At 44.6% G+C, this 18,200-nt stretch overlaps 1 protein-coding gene and 1 long non-coding RNA gene across 3 annotated transcripts; one reads left to right on the plus strand and one right to left on the minus strand.

Annotated features, from left to right (window-relative positions):
• The first annotated feature begins 328 nt into the window (after nucleotides 1-328).
• On the plus strand, nucleotides 329-9,151 carry LOC310664172. 2 transcript variants are annotated; one of them, XR_014504805.1, is made up of 4 exons: nucleotides 329-575; nucleotides 2,035-2,112; nucleotides 6,952-6,981; nucleotides 8,916-9,151. It is a non-coding gene; the product is annotated as an uncharacterized lncRNA (long non-coding RNA). The 2 variants fall into 2 exon arrangements; XR_014504806.1 differs by lacking the exon at nucleotides 6,952-6,981 and having other exon boundaries at nucleotides 332-575.
• Nucleotides 4,029-17,481, minus strand: CIMAP1C (ciliary microtubule associated protein 1C). Its single transcript, XM_083412830.1, has 5 exons — nucleotides 17,194-17,481; nucleotides 8,921-9,090; nucleotides 7,824-7,934; nucleotides 7,072-7,185; nucleotides 4,029-5,176 (listed from the first exon to the last, which is right to left on the minus strand). The coding sequence occupies exons 1-5, from the start codon at nucleotides 17,388-17,390 to the stop codon at nucleotides 4,692-4,694; spliced, it is 1,077 nt and encodes a 358-aa protein (XP_083268956.1). The 5' UTR covers nucleotides 17,391-17,481; the 3' UTR covers nucleotides 4,029-4,691.
• Nucleotides 17,482-18,200: the final 719 nt, after the last annotated feature.

Here is an 18,200-nt window from a genome sequence, read left to right on the forward strand (position 1 = left end):
AGCGTCCCTGGGATCATTTCCCTCTCCTAAAATGATGTGGCTGCGCTTTTTTTCCTCTCTTCCACCATGGAGTCCTACATGGAGGCACTTCCGCTAGTTATTTCCATCTCCTAAAATGGCGCCGGCGACGCTTTCTGCCCTCTTCCAAAATGGACTCACTTCCGTGGTTATTTCCCTCTTCTAAAATGGTGCCGGCGGCGCTTTCTTCCCTCTTCCAAAATGGACTCACTTCCGTGGTTATTTCCCTCTCCTAAAATGGTGCCGGCGGCGCTTTCTTCCCTCTTCCAAAATGGACTCACTTCCGTGGTTATTTCCCTCTCCTAAAATGGTGCCGGCGGCGCTTTCTTCCCTCTTCCAAAATGGACTCATTTCCGTGGTTATTTCCCTCTCCTAAAATGGTGCCGGCGGCGCTTTCTTCCCTCTTCTACTATTCACATCCGGAGCTCGAAGCAGGGACGGCCCACCCACCGAGCTCGGGGCACAGGCGCTGGGATTGCTTCGATCTCCTCCCTGTCCCGGGGGCTCTTTTCAAAAACCTCTTGCCCCAGCCCCAACGAGGTAATCGTCTCTTCCTGGTACAATGTATAATTTATTACCTTTCTTAAGATAGCTCCTTTTTAGGTCCCAAAATAATCTGCCAGGTGGTCATGGCCAATAGGCATTACCTTGATGCTGCTAATGACCTACCATGCTAAATTTTACCAAAGACTAAAGAAAAATGCATTTTAAGAACAGAGGCTAATTTGGAAGCTGTCTTACATATGGAAAGCTTTCCTTTTCCAGACTTTAGAAGTTTTACGCATGCACACATTTAAAAAAAGTGTTTGATGAATTAATGGTTAAAAAGATAAACATAAAGGTAAAGGGACCCCTGACCATTAGGTCCAGTTGTGGCCGACTGGGGTTGCGGCGCTCATCTCGCTTTATTAGCTGAGGGAGCTGGCGTACAACTTCCGGGTCATGTGGCCAGCATGACTAAGCCGCTTCTGGCGAACCAGAGCAGCTCACGGAAACGCCGTTTACCTTCCCGCCAGAGTGGTACCTACTTGCACTTTGACGTGCTTTCAAACTGCTAGGTTGGCATACAGAGCTGTAAAAGCATTATTTTTAAAAAAGTGAACAGCCTATATTAAGTATGGGGAAAGGGTAAGGCCAACAATTGAACCAAACTTTAATTTTCTGGTATTTTTAGCAGTCATTCAAATTACAGAACTAGGATTCTACGACAGCAGCTCATGCCACAGCTTTGGAATCCATTGTCATTTCTCAGAATAGAGGAAGCTGCCTTATATCAGAACCATTAGTCCATCTAGATCAAAATTGCCAACACTGGCATAAGCTCTCCAGGCAAAAATCATTCCCAGTCCCAAGAGGCCCAGGTGGCCTCAGTAGCACAGAGAGCCTTCTGCCAGCTTCAGTTTGTGGCCCAGCTACGCCCCTATCTGCACAGGGATAGCCTCACTTCTGTGGTCTATACTCTGGTACCCTCTAGGTTGATTTACTGCAACATGTTATACATAATTCTGTCTTTGAAGACGGTTTGGAAACTTCAGCTGGTGCCTTGGCCAGATTGCTCACCAGAACAAGATGGTTTGAGCATATAACACCAATCCTGGCACAGTTGCACTGACTACCGATTAGTTTCCGGGCCCAATTCAAAGTGCTAATGTTGAGCCTTACACGGCTCAGGACCCTTAAGGGCCACTTCTCCCCATACAAACTGATCCAGACCTGCACCGTTCTAGTCTCTGAGACCCTTCTCTATGCCACTCCTCCCAGAAAGATTTTGAGGGTGGCAACAAGAGAATGGACCTTTTCTATGGTAGGTCCCTGATATGGAATGCTTTCCCCAGAGAAGCTCACCTGGTGCTAATATAAGAATTAGAGACCCACGGTGTGTGTGTGTGTGTGTGTGTGTGTGTGTGTGTGTGTGTAGTTCTTCATTGTTTCACTGTTAACTGCAAGAAACCCTATCTACCCTGAAAATGGTACAAATGGTCATTAAGGATGTTGTTCTCAGTTCTTTTTTTTCAGGGGTTACTCAAGGATACGCAGTACCTGTAACTCTTTTTTTGTAGTTAAAAATGTGGCACTTACTGTAACAACTTCGTGGCGAGTACATGCACCTATTTTTATAGAAAAAAGCACTGGTTCTCATTAGCATCAAAGTGTAAATCCAAGTATCTCCTTGAAGCTTTTTGAGATGGCTCAGGAATGAAGGGAAGTGAAATAGGGACTGGAATGTAAACAATACTCATGAAGACCTGGTTGCCAGGGCAATGGTGACAGAAGTGGGACATTTGAGGCCAAAGGCCTGGGCACATGTAGGCCACTGCAAGGTTATTGTGGGTGTGAGGATACCAATAAGGAGCCATGTGTGCTATACTTCTCATGACCTGTAACCTTTCCCGTTGTATGTAGAAGAATGTTTGTTTTAAGAATGTTTAGATGTTTTTTATGGCTCGTTGTGTGCTGCCTGTATAAGCCTTGTTCTAATTCTCCTCATGGCAGAGGACAACCACGTTAAGTTGATCTCTGCCCTATTGCAATAGTTACAATAAACATTGAGTCCCTCCTGGATGCTGGACTTGAGTTCATTTCCGTGTTTGATTTAAAGTGTGGTTCCGCTCCTGGATAGCGAACAAAGTGGTGTAGACATCATTGCATGTCTTTAGACATCAGGTAAAAACATTCCGGTTTACCAAAGTTTATGGCTAGTAAATAATCTATGGCCTGTGAAAGTGCAAGAAAGGACTGTTATGGTTCTTTACTATTAAACTGTTTGTCAGTATGCTTCTTACTATGTTTTAATTTTATAAAACTATGTTTTAAGGACGCGCTGTGGGTTAAACCACAGAGCCTAGGACTTGCCAATCAGAAGGTCGGAGGTTCGAATCCCTGTGATGGGGTGAGCTCCCGTTGCTCGGTCCCTGCTCCTGCCAACCTAGCAGTTTGAAAGCACGTCAAAGTGCAAGTAGATAAATAGGTACCGCTCTGGCGGGAAGGTAAACGGCGTTTCCGTGCACTGCTCTGGTTCGCCAGAAGCGGCTTAGTCATGCTGGTCCACATGTCTGCGGACAAACGCCGGCTCCCTCGGCCAATAAAGCAAGATGAGCTCTGCAACCCCAGAGTTGGTCACGACTGGACCTAATGGTCTAGGGTCCCTTTACCTTTACTATTAGACTGTTTGTCAGTATGCTTCTTACTATGTTTTTATTATGTTTTATCATTGATGTTTTGTAATGTGTTCCTAATGTTGTACACCACCCTGAAATCTTTTGCTAAAAGAATATATAAAAATTGAATTATTAACATTGATAATAATATTTCACTCATGCACTTGCAAAGAGGTTGGATAAAGTTGGCTGGAAGTGCTGTAAAAATGATACATGGAGCAAGAGCAGCAAACAAATGAGAGAAAGGAGGTCAGCTTAGTTCCCATCTGGTTTATAGGAGAATAGAATAGTGGGAAAACATTCCTATTACAGGATAAATAATACATTGAAAAAAGGCAGTTTAGAGCCTGGTTCTTATGCATTCTTATTGTGAAGTGAGTGAGTTCAGTGAGTCTTCTTCCCAAGAAAGTGGTTTTTGGCTTGTGGTGCTCATCTAGATTAGGAGGAGAGAGAGCTAAGAACCAGCATTTCTCTTAGAGGAAATTCTGTGTATGTGTTGTGGGCAGGAGGCACCCTCAACCTCGAGACTGATGTGAAGTGCCATAATTTCACCACCAGCAGACAACAAGACAAATAACATATTTGCTGGCAGGAGACAAACTGTAGCAGAACAGAAATGGTGCTGCATGCAGCAAATAAGAGGTTAGGATAGAAAACGATACCTAAGCAGCCCAGTCTCACTCTCCCTTTCATACCTTGAATCACCTGGGTATGGAGGGCGAAGGGATGCACAGAGCTCATGAACATAATCAATGTAGCCTACATTTATCAATTGAGAGCATAATGAATGTGGTTTGATGATAGGCATGTTAGAAGGTACATTAGTCATCCCAAGCTGACAAAATCCAAAACTGCGATCTAAATTGGATTTATTTATTTATTTACGCAAAGCAAGTAACATGTAAGCAAGTTACATAGATTGCCCTATAAATTCACTCTTTGGAAGGCTCTTCAATATACACTGGTAAAGCACAATATTAAAAACAGCTCTCTCATTTTGCATTTCATTCTCAGTGTAAATAGAATAGTAGCAAGAAAAATAAATATTTATGGAGCTTTGTAAAAAAAAAGGTAATACTTATAAAATTATAAAACTGTTTCTTATATGAGCAAAAAGAGCATCTTAGCCTTCTTCCCAATAATCTTCTGCAACAGAAAGCGAATTAAGTGGTGGGGTGAGAAACACTTCACCCTATGCTAGCCAGTTCCTTAGAAATAAAAATAAAACACTAGTAATGCACACTGGAAGGAGGAAGAATAGAGAAAGGATTTTGCCAAGAACCAAGGCAGACCCCCTGTCTCACAAAGGAGGGCTTTCCTAAGTCAAGAGCTATCTAGCCCCCCTCCCCAATTACCTGACGCTGGCATAGCCCAAACGTGTTCAAAGTTCATCAGAATCTCTCCCTCTGAAACAAGCTATTTACACCTGCTTCCTGACACTGTGTCACAATGGAATTATTTGGAGGTGGGTCTACCCAAAGGGGCAAGTCACCTCTGTGGCCTGTGAGTCCTCCCTCACTCTTTGAGTAAACAAACTGGAGGTGTGCCATGAGAATACTCAGAGTGACGAATCCCAAGACTGAACCGTGGGGCTCTGGGTTTGTCGGCGGTGACCAGCTCCGCATTGTAGTCAGGGGGTCCTGGCGTATAGTTCTTGCTGGAGGAAGCAAACCTTTGGGAGATGCTGTAGGATGGCTGGTGGCACAGGTAAACATCTGGTTCAGGTATGGTATACATTGCCGGGCCAGGCCCTCTCACCAGGTCTTTAGCATAGCCCCACACAGAGGCACTGGATGCCATTGAGAGGCAGGGAGCTGCAGGTTTGACAGGTAGCTTTGGACCCAGTGTCTGTGGAAGGGTGTATTGGTTGGGTGCTGGGTTTGGGCTGCTCACCCAGTAGTGCGTTCGAAGGCCCATAGTGTACGCTGGTGCATTCGACTCTTCAAGTGGGTGTATCTTCTCCACGTAATACTCATTTGGGGCAGGCGTACAAGATATAACTGCAAGCCAAGAGCAGATAGGTGACACCCCTCACTTGGTGCTCCCCACTGTCGAGCATGTGGATAAACCTGTGGGTACATCATATTCTACAGGCGCACAGGAGGAGGCAGGAATGATGGACGTAAAATCTGACAGGTGAGAAACATTGAGGCTTAAAGAGAAGGAGCAATCTGCCATGCAGGGTTTGTTTGTTTTTTAAGTTGCTGTTTTACGTGCTAATGTTAGGAGTAAAAAACCCCCACTTATTGATCTATTAGTACAGTAGATCCTAATCTGCCATTGATGTTTCTCAAACGAAAGGGGAAAGCATTCCCCATGTATTTGCTCCTCCTTGTAGATGACAAGCCTTGCATATTCTCTCTCTCTCTTTCTCTCTCCAAATTTGAGAATTCTATTTGTTCTTAAGCTAAATCATTTGTAAACTGTTGTGACTTTGAGGATGTTGAAGGAAGAGGCACTATCCTCCTTGCCTTGACTGAAAATCCCCCCCACTTTTTAAAATCATGGCATTGTCCTCCAATCTCCTCTCCTAGCAGCCTTTCCAACTAAGTGCATCACATGTGGAGTTAAGAGTGCGCTGCTATTAATCTCTTCCATGACATCTTCCCTTGCAATTCACTGTCATTTAGTGTAATTCCATAGGTACCCTCCAGACTACTTCCTAGATTATGACTCTAAAGCAACATAACCCTCTTGTTTTCCCTTATGCTGTTTTTGGTGGGTCTCCTTTCTGTCCGTTCATCAGCCACATGCTCAACATCTTATGGTCCGTTGGCATCAGGAAGATGAGACTTCCAGCGTGATTGACCAGAATGTTGCAACATGATTGCTGGCAGGAGTGAGACCTTGTCAGCATATAACACCTGTGCTCAAAGATCTGCATTGGCTGCTGATTTGCTACCAGGCCAGGTTCAAGGTGTTACTATTAATATATAAAGCACATGGAAGAACCCTTTGCCTAGAGGACTGCCCTCTGTAAGTATTCTGGTGCAACAGGACACTTAGACACCCTAATGGTAAAAAGTGTTTTTCAACCCAGTTGACTTGGGTGCTGAGCCAAGGGGGCATAAAATAATAATAATAGTAATAATATTGGTAGTAGCAATAGTAGTAGTAGTAGTAATAATAATAATAATTAATACTTATATTCATGTGGGTACCTACTGAGAAACCCCATTAAAAAGCAACTGTACCAAAAGGAATTACTGTGGAAATAAAATATATTGGGGGAAGTGCCAAATTTTGTCCTCACTTAGAAAACCATATTACCAAAGTTTACCCCTGCTCTCTGTCATTCATACACAAATCCACATGCATGCAGGTAAAAGGTAAATGTAAGGTAAAGGACCTCTGGGCAGTTACTGTAAGTCCAGTCAAAGGCGTCTATGCGGTGTGACGCTCATCTCGCTTCAGGCTGAAAGAGCAGACAGCTTTCTGGGTCATGTGGCCAGCATTCTGGTGCAACGGGACACTGTAATAGAAGCTAGAGTGCATGGAAACTCCGTTTACCTTCCCGCTGGAGCAGTACCTATTTATCCACTTGCACAAGTATGCTTTCAAGCTACTAGATTGGCAGAAGCTGGAACAGAGCAACGGGAGCTCACCCTGTCTCAGGGATTCGAACCACCAACCTTCTGCTCGGCAAGCCCAAGAGACTCAGTGGTTTAAGACCACAACTCCACACATAATGCTCCCACACATCCATTTTCATGCATAACACACCTGCTCAGTCACTCACACTCATTCTTTTTCTTTCCCTCTCTTGCATGTTCAGGGATTGACCAACAAGCCTTCTTTGCACAAGGTGAGAAAGAAACATTTTCATCACAAAATTGCACAGATGCCACTCCAGCCCCATCTTGACCATCATAGTATCTCTCATCTTTCAACTTACATGGCCGCTTTCTCTCTTGCACCATGCGGAATGAAACTGGTCTCCATATCCCTAGACGGGAAATGCTTGGGTCCACATAGTAGCAGGGCCCAGGACTCTCCGTGATCGAGATCACTTGCAAAGGAAAGAAGAATTGTCTGCATGAGGCATGGTGTGGATTCTGAGCTATTTAGCTTGGTTGCAATGACTGACTTCCTGTCTGATATCAATTAAAGGCACCCACTAGCTAGATAGCAGTGAATATGTTAAGCTCCGCCCCCTGCACCTCCATTCCTGTTATCCTTCAACATGGCTTAAGTGTAGATCATCCTCTTCCCACTAAGGTCCACAGCTGTACAACTGAGAACCCTGATTTTGGTGCAGCCATAATTTTACTATGAAGGGCCCTAAATCAGCAGTATAAGACCCTCCAGCCCTTGCTGGACTACAACTCCTATCATTCTTGACCATGCTGACTGGGGCTGATGGGAGTTGTAGTCAAGAAACAACTACATTAGCCACATACATGCAGTGCCATTGATCCAGTTGGAATGGAAACTTTGGAAAGCCACCCAGCTCTTGATCATGGATCATGCAGGTCCCATCAACTGTGGCCACGATAATTAGAGAGTCCCCAAAACACAGGTTGTCAATCTCTGTTCAAATGTTTTGCCAGCAAATTTAAGAGTTGTTTAGCCAGCTTCACCCTGTGGGTCAGTTAATGCTGTTGGGAAAACCCAAATAACACAGAACCTAACTTGTCAGCATCTTACATCTTTCACTGGATTTCACACGCATTGTGTAGGCTGGCTCAGCATACTTGGTGAAGTCATGGTCCTTAATGCCAGTGAGAGGCTGCCTACCATACTTCCCAGGTCCTGGCCCTGCAAGAGAACCACAAGGGGGGAGGGGGATAAAATAATGGGAAGACAACCCGGAACCATTAGCATATGAGCTGCCACACTGGGTAATAGTAAAAGGGCAAAATGGAATAATATATTGTGTTGAATAATATATTGAATAATATATTGGGTTGTGGAGCTACAGCTCTCCAGGTGTTGCTGCACTGCAACTCCCATCATCTCTGACCATTGAACCAGACTGGCTGGGGCTGATGGAAGTCCCACAACATACTTTTCTTCTCCCTCTGGTAAAATCTCGCTAGCCTTGAGCCAGGATATTTGCATTGCAATAGGAAGTGAGCATTACAAGGCACCTGAATTCTTCTGTGGCTCGGACAATAATTCAAGCCAGAGAAGATTTCCCATTTTACTCAACTACATATGCTCTGCCTGTAATCTTCCAACCCCCTTCCTTCATCCCCTTTAAACAAGCGTTACCCTGGTAGGACAACAGCAGTGGTGACATACCAGCCACAGGAAAAGGAAAACAAAAGGGGAAAAAATATTATTATTAGCCTGACTCCCTCCTTTGGCAATCTTCACAGAACTCTAGCCCAATGGTTGCCATCAATTTGATTTGAATTAATTTTATAATGAAATGATTTTAGAATGTTGTATTATTTTATTGTTGTTAGCTGCCCTGAGCCCAGCTTCGGCTGGGGAGGGCGGGATATAAATAAAATTTATCATTTATTATTATTTATTAACAAGGAAATATGCACTGTCTCGCATGCTAGCAGTACTCTTGGAAGAAAGTTCTGATGGTGACTGAGAAATGTAGATCAGTTTCCTTCTTTGGATCAAGCCAGCCAGCCACCAAGTCCAGCATCCTGTTCTCACAGGGGCTAACCAGATGCCAGAGGGTTTTTCAACAATGCTGTTGAACACATCCAGATTGGCAAAGATATAGGTACCTCTGTATTCCTGATCTCCTTCTCTCTCTTGCCCCATCTATTCCCACAGCTCACCTTTATACTTGGCACTGATGGACGCATACTGCTTCTTGATGGCCGGCACTCTGGCTGGATGCTTAGAGATACCAGAAAGACAACTAACAGGCTGAGCTGCACCTTTGGCTCTGGAAGTCAGCATTGGAGTGTGCCCACTGCAGTGGGGAGTCGTATGTGTCACCAGTGCTCTGGGGAATGAAAGTAAATGAATGAATGCAAGTCCAACCTGCAATAAAATGTTGCACCATGGAGTGTTGCAGCTCAGGGTTCCAGCTACTCCGTTCTACCCCACCCCAAACAGTATTCAATTTCCACTAAGTATTCTAAGTTCACATTGGGCTATTTGGGGAGGGGGGGGGTGTTCTCCTCTGAGGGATCTTATCCTATCCTAGCCTATCTTCAAACCTTGCCGTTTTCTCCAGGCTTGCTGAGCCCTCCGTCTTGCACAGATGGTGCTGTTTTGGCCACATAAGGACCATAAGTGCTAAAAGAATGGAGATTGCTGCTTGTTTATGTGATTTAAGGGCATGTCCCTAGGCCAGGGTAGCCAACATCCCAAGAGCTTGTTGGACTCCAACTCCCATCAGCCCCAGTCACCATGGGATGATGGGAGTTTTAGTCCAACAACAGACAGAGAAGAGCCCCTTTGCAGCCCCTGCACTGTAAGGGCTGAGGGAATTAGGGTGAATCCAGAGGTCTGGGTGCCTTTGTTTATTTAAACCAGGAATGGGAGGCTCAGCCCAGGAGCCACATGCCACCAACCAGACCTCTCTCTCTCTGACCATTAGCACTCTCTCCATGTCACAAGCCTCCCTGCCCCTGCTTTGTGCCCTCTTCAAGTGCTTTTGCCTGACTGGAATGTGAGATCAAAGCTCTTGCTTTCCTGGATGAAGATGGGGGCAGGGGTAGGTATAGAAACTTGGGGGGTTTGTGGAGCTGGATTATAGCCTAATGCACAGAGTCCCTCCTGTTGCTCCATCCAGTTTTTGTCTCTAACCCCATTCAACACTGGTACATGGCCCTCAGATGGTTATCAAATATGGCCCTTGCACTAAAAAAAAAGGTTACCCACCCCTGATTTTACTGCCCCTCCAGCCTGCCTTTCAACAACAAGGTCCCTAAGGCAGCTCAGAACAATTTAAAATGAACAACATGGAATGAAATTGCAACCATAAAATATAATTACAAGCAGCTCAAGCAACAGTAGCACGATCCCAAACAGCAGAAGGAAAACAATAGAGATGATTAATAGCAAAATAGCCATGTAGAAAACACATCAAAAGAAACATGCAAGGGGAACCAGCAGGCAGGAGTTGGGGAAATAGTTTCATGTGTGTTAATAGCATTAAGCAAAGCCCCAATAAACAGCGCTTAGTTTAACTATGGAACTCCCTCCCACAGGAGGCAGTGCTGACCACCAACATGGATGGCTTTTAAAGAGGACTGGATAAATTCACAGAGGAGGATAAAGCTATCAATGACAACTAGTCAGGATGACTATGTCCTGCTTCTGAATACCAGTTGCTGGAAACATGGGAGGAGAGTGCTTGGATCCTGCTTGCAGGGGGCGAGCTAAGATGGCGTCGTTAGTGGTAGCTCTATTCTGTGCTCCGCGTTGATATATAGTTTTATCAGTATCTATCAGCACTTTTAAAGCCTTTTTTTTTTTTTCTTTCCTCTTTTTTAATCGAGCTTAGCAGTTTTAAATTATCACTCTCTTTTATTAAGTGCCAAAGGCCTATTTTTATCCAAAAGAAGCTCAGCAAGCCGCCCTATCTTCACGAAGCTGGTAACTAGCAGACGGGGGAGGCCAGCTACTCCTCTGGAAGGACGCCGAGCTTTTTATCTATAAAAAAGGAAGGAATTGAAGCTGCTATAACCCCAAGAAACACAAGGCAAGTTCAACCCGATAATTATTCCAAGGGGCTTTTGTTTTCTTTTTTCTGCTTCGTCATTCTGCCTAGCTACTTTACTGGTTACGTTGTGAGGCTGTTGAATGAGGGAGAAAGACCTAGCTGAATTTTAAACTAAGCAAGGCACAGTATGAAAGCTTAAGACCAGTAATATTCTCTAACACTTTAAATGACTGATACTTCACAAGCCCCGATGTAAATTGCCGGAGAAACTAACAAGTTGGAGAGGTTGGAGAGGTTTAGGAGGCAATTTCCACAAATCGGCACTTCTGCTACTGTTTACTCCAGCTTAGAACAAAAGATAAGCCGCCGTTAAGCAAGCACCCCCTACCATACACCCATATATACCCATATACCCACTATACCCACTATGGTCCTCACCAGGAAAAAATACAAGGACCAAGGAATTTTGCCTAGGTCACCACAGAGCCCGTTGGAGCGACGAAGGAGACAAAGTAAAATTACCAGCTACTTTCCTCAAAAAGACTCGAGCAAGAGAACTCAGAATGAGAGTATCCTAGATGTAGCTATGCCTTTGCCACTCACAGTGTTGGATTGGTCAACACAGCTAAAGGACTTGCAAACAAACAACAAGAGGACAAACCATCCAACAAATCTGGCCCAAGAACTTGCCATAGCAGAGAACGCTACAAAGGCTAACACAGCCAACACACCTGATGTCAATCCTCATTTGTCACCGCTGGAACTTGGAGGTAATCTTTCAACCCATTGGTTGAAAGCCAATGACTGCGGAACAGAAATGTGGGGTGATTATCTTCAGGAGCAGATATACCAGATTTCTAAGGATCTCCTTAACGTTAAAAAATTTTTAGCGATAACAAACGGGCTGCTCCTGACCCTAGTGGATAATTTCAAACAACATGTGAGCGCTTCAGACCAGAATACAAATCCCCTAGCCAGCCCGGACCCACCACTCCCCAGCAAACCCCGGAGAAAAAAAGCTGAGCCTAAGATGAAGAAAAGCAAAAACATGAGAAATCTAAGGCGGCTCAAGACAACTCACCGTACCTGTAAAAAATATTGGCAGAAGCTCTTTAACCTTCTTCCATCCCTTTCTACAAGTGGAACAAACAAATCCAACTCGAGTGCCATCAAAGAGACACGTAAAGTAGATACACCCATAAAAGAATCTAAATCAAGTTTTGAAGAATCAACACCGAGCTGGGACAAAGGAACTAATCCATCTGCAGTTATACCGCCCCAGAGTCCTCTTATGGCCAGCACAGAATCTGTAGACAGAGGTGAGCAGGCGACCCAAACTATTGAGGGGAACCACTCTTCCCAAGTTCGACAGATGTTGTGTCCCAAAAGAGAATGGAGTTTAGTCCTAATCCCACAAAAGCTTGTCTTTGCTAATTACCCTAAACCGCCTAGATTTTATGCAGGGTTGGACCGTATAGACCACTTTTTGTCCATTATAAGTGGCATTTTACCGGGGGTAGTAAAAGCAACTGATATAGCCGCTATAGAGTATCTACATCAAGATGATTGCTCGGTACGAGCATTGATTACTTTTTTAGATCATAATCTGGCTAGTTTCATTTTTAGAGCTAAAAACCTATTCAAAAAAGAAAGAATAGTCCTATTAAGAATATTTGAAAATAGAGCACCTGCAACCTCTCTGATGGGGCCCAAGAGCATAGGAATGGAAGTTCACAATAGGGAAAAAACCAACCACCAAAACCATCGAAATAGAAAGCATAAGTTCCAGCAGGATCATCCCCACCAAACAGCACCAAATGAAAAAAAGGAAGCCTCACATCCAACTGGCGTCGGGCCTCTCACGTGGGATAGTGAGGACTCCGCTTGGGAGGAAGAACTCTCGCTGATAAAGCGATTCTGGTCATTGCATTCTCCAGCTCAAACTGAGATCCTGAAAAGACTGGATTTACTTCGAAGCAGACTAGAAAAAAAGGATGATCAAGGTGAGACAATGAAGGACCCTTATGTGCAGCCCATATCTCCCAAATGTCTGGTGGATAAGAAGACAGTGGGAGGCACCTTTAAATGTGTAGACGTGGAATTACAATCTGAGCCCCCTGTGATGTACAATAAAGTAAGACCAAATCAAGGTGTGAAACCTCAAAGCTCCTGGCACAGCTATCTTAAATTGTCTCCGAATGAATTAGCTTCCCCCCCAACTCCAAAATCTAGCCCCAAATCACCAAGAAAAGAGGATCACTACACTCTCTCTAAGCAGTCAGCCTCGAAAAGAGCCAACGGGTGTGTTTTTTTAGACACCAAAGAATTGCTGGACATGGTGGTAACATAGATCCAGCTCCCCGAAGGGCCCGGGGCCTAAAAGTGCTGTCTTGGAATATCGCGGGTTGGCACGCCAAGAAAAATAATCAACAATTTTTGTGTTACCTTAAGCAATTTGACATCATCTTCTTTCAGGAGACATGGCAGAATGACCCTATACTTCTTAATGGGTATAACTGCCACTACCTGCCTGCCTCTCCATCTCTAAGGGGCGGCAGATCTAGTGGTGGCCTAGCTTGCTTCATTTCCACGGAGCTGGCGCATTCTTTAACAGCCCTACCCAGCTGCAATTCTTTAGCAACAGCCGCTCTACTTAGCTTCAAGAGAACTACTCTCTTGCTGGTCAATGTCTATATTCCCCCAGGTCAAAAAAACCCCGTTGTCAAGGCTACATGGGCTGAGCTAGAGGCGTTTTTAGAGCCTCTCGAATCTACTTACCCGTCTGCCCTGACTATTGTGTGTGGAGACTTTAACGCTCGTATAGGAACAGATGACAACAGCCTATACACTCATTTCAACCAATTTATGGACCCTGAAGAACAGACGGATATTGGCGCGACACGACTGTCCAAAGATAGTAGAAGTAATTTCCCAGGTCTCTGCTTAGTGCAGGCTGCCAGACGGAGGGAACTGCTGATACTAAACGGCAATATAGAGGGGGACCGCCCCGGGGAATATACCCATTTCTCCAAGGCTGGGGGAAGCGTTATAGATTATATCCTAATCTCAAGATTTGCTCACAGCTTTGTAAGGAAGTTCCAAGTGGGCCACAATACTCTGAGTGATCACCTACCTCTAATTTTAGAGCTTGCAGGTCGGCCTTTTGACTATTCTATTGCCGAGCCACAATATATACCTTCTGTAAATTTGGATATACCTGCCCCCAAAAGACTCAAATGGTCCCCAATACTGAATGAAAATCTAACCCTCCTTCTTCAGTCAGTGGAGTTAAAGCTTATTCGCTCCGCTATTGTATCAGGCAATTCAGTAGCTGTGATTATGGAACGCTTTAAATTACTTTTGGAAAGATTGAAACCCCATTTAACAACAGTGATACATAGCTCCGCTACAAAGAGGGCAAAGGACGGAGCTAGCTGGTTTGACCTGGAGTGCAGGCAAACAAGGAGACAAACGAGAACAGCCTACCGGAGATACAGGAAATCAGGGACTGCCCTCCTACTTAATGCTTATATTTATCTGAGACGGTCTTACAAACAATTACTAAGGAGAAAGAAACTGGAAGCTGAAAGAGCCGCATGGCACAGTTTGGTTAAGGCATCGCACGAGAAAGATACTACTTGCTTTTGGCGAACCATATCTGGTCTACTGGACCAGGAGCGTACTAATCCCATCTGTACAGTGGAACCAATGGAGTGGTTGCGCCATTTTCAATCTTTGTTCTATGACCAGGAAGCCCAACATTACAAACTATGCATTCAATTGGAGGACCTACCCCATTGGCCACCAGTAACTGCGAAGGAAGTTGAGAATTTAATCGCACAATTAAAGAACAACAAGGCCCCAGGGAATGATTACATCCCTGCCGAACTTCTGAAGTCCAACATTGGCTGGTGGGCCCCCCTGCTGGCGTCTTTATTTTCTTGGATCGACTCAACGGGTTTACTCCCAGATGGTTGGACTGAGGCAATAATTATCCCAATCTATAAAAAAGGACCCATGACAGACCCGGCGAGTTATAGACCAATCAGCCTTCTGCCTATACCCAGCAAACTATATGCCAAACATCTTTACACCAAGCTAACTAGCTGGCTGGAAACTGAAGCTATTCTAGCGGAAGAGCAAGCGGGTTTCAGGCAAGGCAGATCCACCATAGACCATTGCTTCACCCTAGCCTATTTAATTGACAAATATGCCAAAAAATCCCGTGGGGTGTTATATGCAGCCTTTATCGATCTAAAGGCTGCTTTCGATTCAATTCCACGTGTAAGACTCTGGGATAAATTGAGCACATCAAGTATAGACAAAAGACTATTATTTCTGATCAGCTGCTTATATAAAGACACGGTGCTGCATGTAAGAACCTCGTTAAATGGCCATCTTATAGGACCAGTTCCTGTCAGTAAGGGGGTCAAGCAAGGTTGCATCCTGGCCCCAGTTCTATTCAACATCTACATCAATGATATGGTTAACTGTTTGTCATCTCCGGACTTCCACGCCCCCAAACTGGCTGACAAAGCAATATCAGTGCTTTTGTACGCTGACGATGCGATACTCCTATCTCGAACAAGAATAGGCTTAAATAGGCTCATAGGTGAATTCTCAGCATACTGTAGGAGAGAGCAACTTGCAATAAACTATCAGAAAACCAAAATTATGGTTTTTGCAAGGAAACACAGACAGTACAGCTGGAGGATGGATAACCAGACAATTCAACAAGTCAAAGCCTTCAAATATCTGGGTATCGTTTTCCAGTCGACCGGGTCCTGGGATGTCCATCAAAAATGTGCCAAAGAAAAAGCAGCTCAAAGTACCAAGATGCTGTCCCGCTTCTTCTACACGAAGGGGGGCAGATACATCCCAGCAGCCCTTGAAGTTTTTCAAGCAAAACCTCTGGCGCAGTTACTGTACGGGGCGCAAATCTGGACGGGGAACCACTGCTCCAGTCTTGAAACTGTCCAGTCTAAATTTCTAAGGCAGATATTCGGCGTCCCCTCCTGTGTTCCAAACGCAGCATTACGACTTGAGGCCTGCCTTCCATCTGTGGAAACTCGGACCTGGCAGAGAACATTCAACTTTTGGCTTCGTCTTAATCTGAATCCACCTGGTCTACTGCCTCTAGTAATGCAAGACCCTTACAAAAGCAAGTGGTTCAAAACTGTGCATCAAAAACTCCTTACATGCGGTCTGCATCCACAGTCCCTACTATCAATGGGCCTCATTAAAGCAAAGAGTCTAATAGGCCAGCGCCTGAAAGACATTGAACGACAAAACAACCTGACTATCCTAAAGAAACTGTGCCCATGGTATACCTACTTCCCCCCTTCTCATTTTGACTCTCCAGCCTCATATTTGTCTAAACTAACCATCCCAAAATACAGACGTGCCTGCTTGCAGGTTTCCCACAGGCATCTGGTTGGTCACTGTGAGAACAGAATGCTGAACTAGATGCCCTTTGGCCAGATCCAACAGATTCTTATGTTCTTACGTTCTTATTTGTTGGCAGCAAAGCACACTCACCATTAATGTGTGGAATTTGCTGCCACAAGACTTGTTGAACCTAGGATAACTCAGTTGGTGCAGCATGGGACTCTTAATTTCAGGGTCATGGGTTCGAGCACCATGTTGGCTAAAAGATTCCTGCATGGCAGGGGGTTGGACTAGATGACACCCATGGGCCTTCCCAACTCTACAGTTCTGTGATTCTATGATGGACGAAAGGCTAGATAGGGATCTCCAACCTTTTCAGTAACATGCATTTGGGGACCCATTTCTTCATCATATATATATTTCTTCATCATATATTTGCATGGTGGAAGTATTGGTGGAAGTCCTGACCCACCAGCTGAAGACCTAAATGGCATTGAAGGGGGAGTATTTATTTAGCTAGTTGTTTTCTTACATTTATATCCTGCTTATATTTGGCATGAGTAAGCTGCCGCCTGCCCTTTTCCAGGTACCAAAATACTGATTCCAGACATTCCAAGCATAAGTCTGACCCTTCCTCCCTGGAAAACCACAACTGTGTCCACCCCAATCCCAGAGCCCTTCAGGATAGAGGAGCAGAATGAAGGGAGCACCACCTCCAGAGCATGAGACCAGGCCTGATCCCTCACCCTGAGCACTTTGGAGGGGGTGGGGAATAAAACTTAAATACAGGGCACAAAAACAATGCCATGTGTCATCTCCTTGTTAGTGGCATGGTCTGTGGGGCAGCATCTGGAGAATACAAACTATTTCTTCTGTGTCTTTCTAATTCTTTGGAGGGGCTGCAATGCCACGTTTCTAAGAGAGGTGGCAACTGGCCTTTGCATTGCTATGCTCCCTAACCCTAATCATGCTAATTCACAGCAAACAAAGGTCTTAGGATTTCAGTTACCAATCAAAGTAGTAATTGGTTGTGTCAGTCACCCATACCGCTGATGCTGCTTCTCTGGATGGAATGGAAATCTGGATGTAGATTTCAAATAAGGAGTGGGGATGTTACTCAGCTTTCCAATTCCTCCTCTACCCCCTCCTTTTTGGAACATAAACAATGCCTCATGTTGCAATTCGCTCCCAGGTTGCCCAGGCGATGCTGATGCAAGTGTGGAACCAGACTTGTTTATTTCCATATTACCATGGTTCTGGCAGAATACTCTCCCTCCCTCCCTCCCTCTCTCTCTCTCTCTCTCTCTTTGTGTGCTGCTAATACAAGTCCTCCTTCCTTGCAAGTTACCAGCCATGGGGGGGGGGGGTGGAGAGCCACAACCCCAAAATACCACATTTTGTTTCATAAGACCCATGGGCATAGCTAAGGGGGGGACAGAGGGCAGCTGCTCCCTATCAAATAAAACAATAGAAATACTTAACTGACCAATCATGTCAGTTCTGCCCCGCTAACAAAAGTCCTCACTATGCCCATGCTAAGACCATGTTCCCCATTCCTTTGCCTTCATATGATATAGTATTCATTGATTTTTTTGTTCTATATTTTCGTTTTATTTGCAGCATTTGTATTCTAACCTCCCCCCATTCCCAGGAGCTCAGAGAGGGGTGTTTGCACAGGCTGCCTGGGCAACAATGATCACATCTCAGTTAAAATGAAACAAAAAGTCCAGAAAGCATAAAAAAAGAACCCCAAAGCAAAAGAGAATGTGTCTCAATATGAACAGAGGGATGGAGGGGAAATTCAGTTCCCTTAACATGAAACTGACCCAATTCACCCTTCCTTAAATAAGAGGCACACTGAAACGCAGCTTTCTTTTGAAATTTGCACTTCTTGGAATTTTGCCACATGGTTCTCCAACAAAAAACAATGTGGACATATGTTAGGGAAAAGTGTGCATCAAAAATACATATATTTGTGGCAATAACAAACAGAAATGTGTTATTTTGGGGGAAATTGCTTGGAAAGAAATTAGGGGAAATGAGAACTAAAATTG

Source organism: Podarcis tiliguerta (assembly GCF_965153285.1).
Source record: "Podarcis tiliguerta genome assembly, chromosome: 14".
NCBI classification, from domain to species: domain Eukaryota; kingdom Metazoa; phylum Chordata; class Lepidosauria; order Squamata; family Lacertidae; genus Podarcis; species Podarcis tiliguerta.

Bases quoted from the DNA above. Each gene is read 5' to 3' on its own strand.
- CIMAP1C (XM_083412830.1), bottom strand. From the start codon at position 17,390: ATGGAAATAAACAAGTCTGGTTCCACACTTGCATCAGCATCGCCTGGG. The intron at 7,186-7,823 runs GTAAGATGCTGA...TTCCTTTGCAAG, and splicing joins TGTGAAATCCAGTGAAAGAT to TGATCTCGATCACGGAGAGT. The intron at 5,177-7,071 runs GTAAGTTGAAAG...CTTGGCTTGCAG, and splicing joins GCAAGAGAGAAAGCGGCCAT to TTATATCTTGTACGCCTGCC.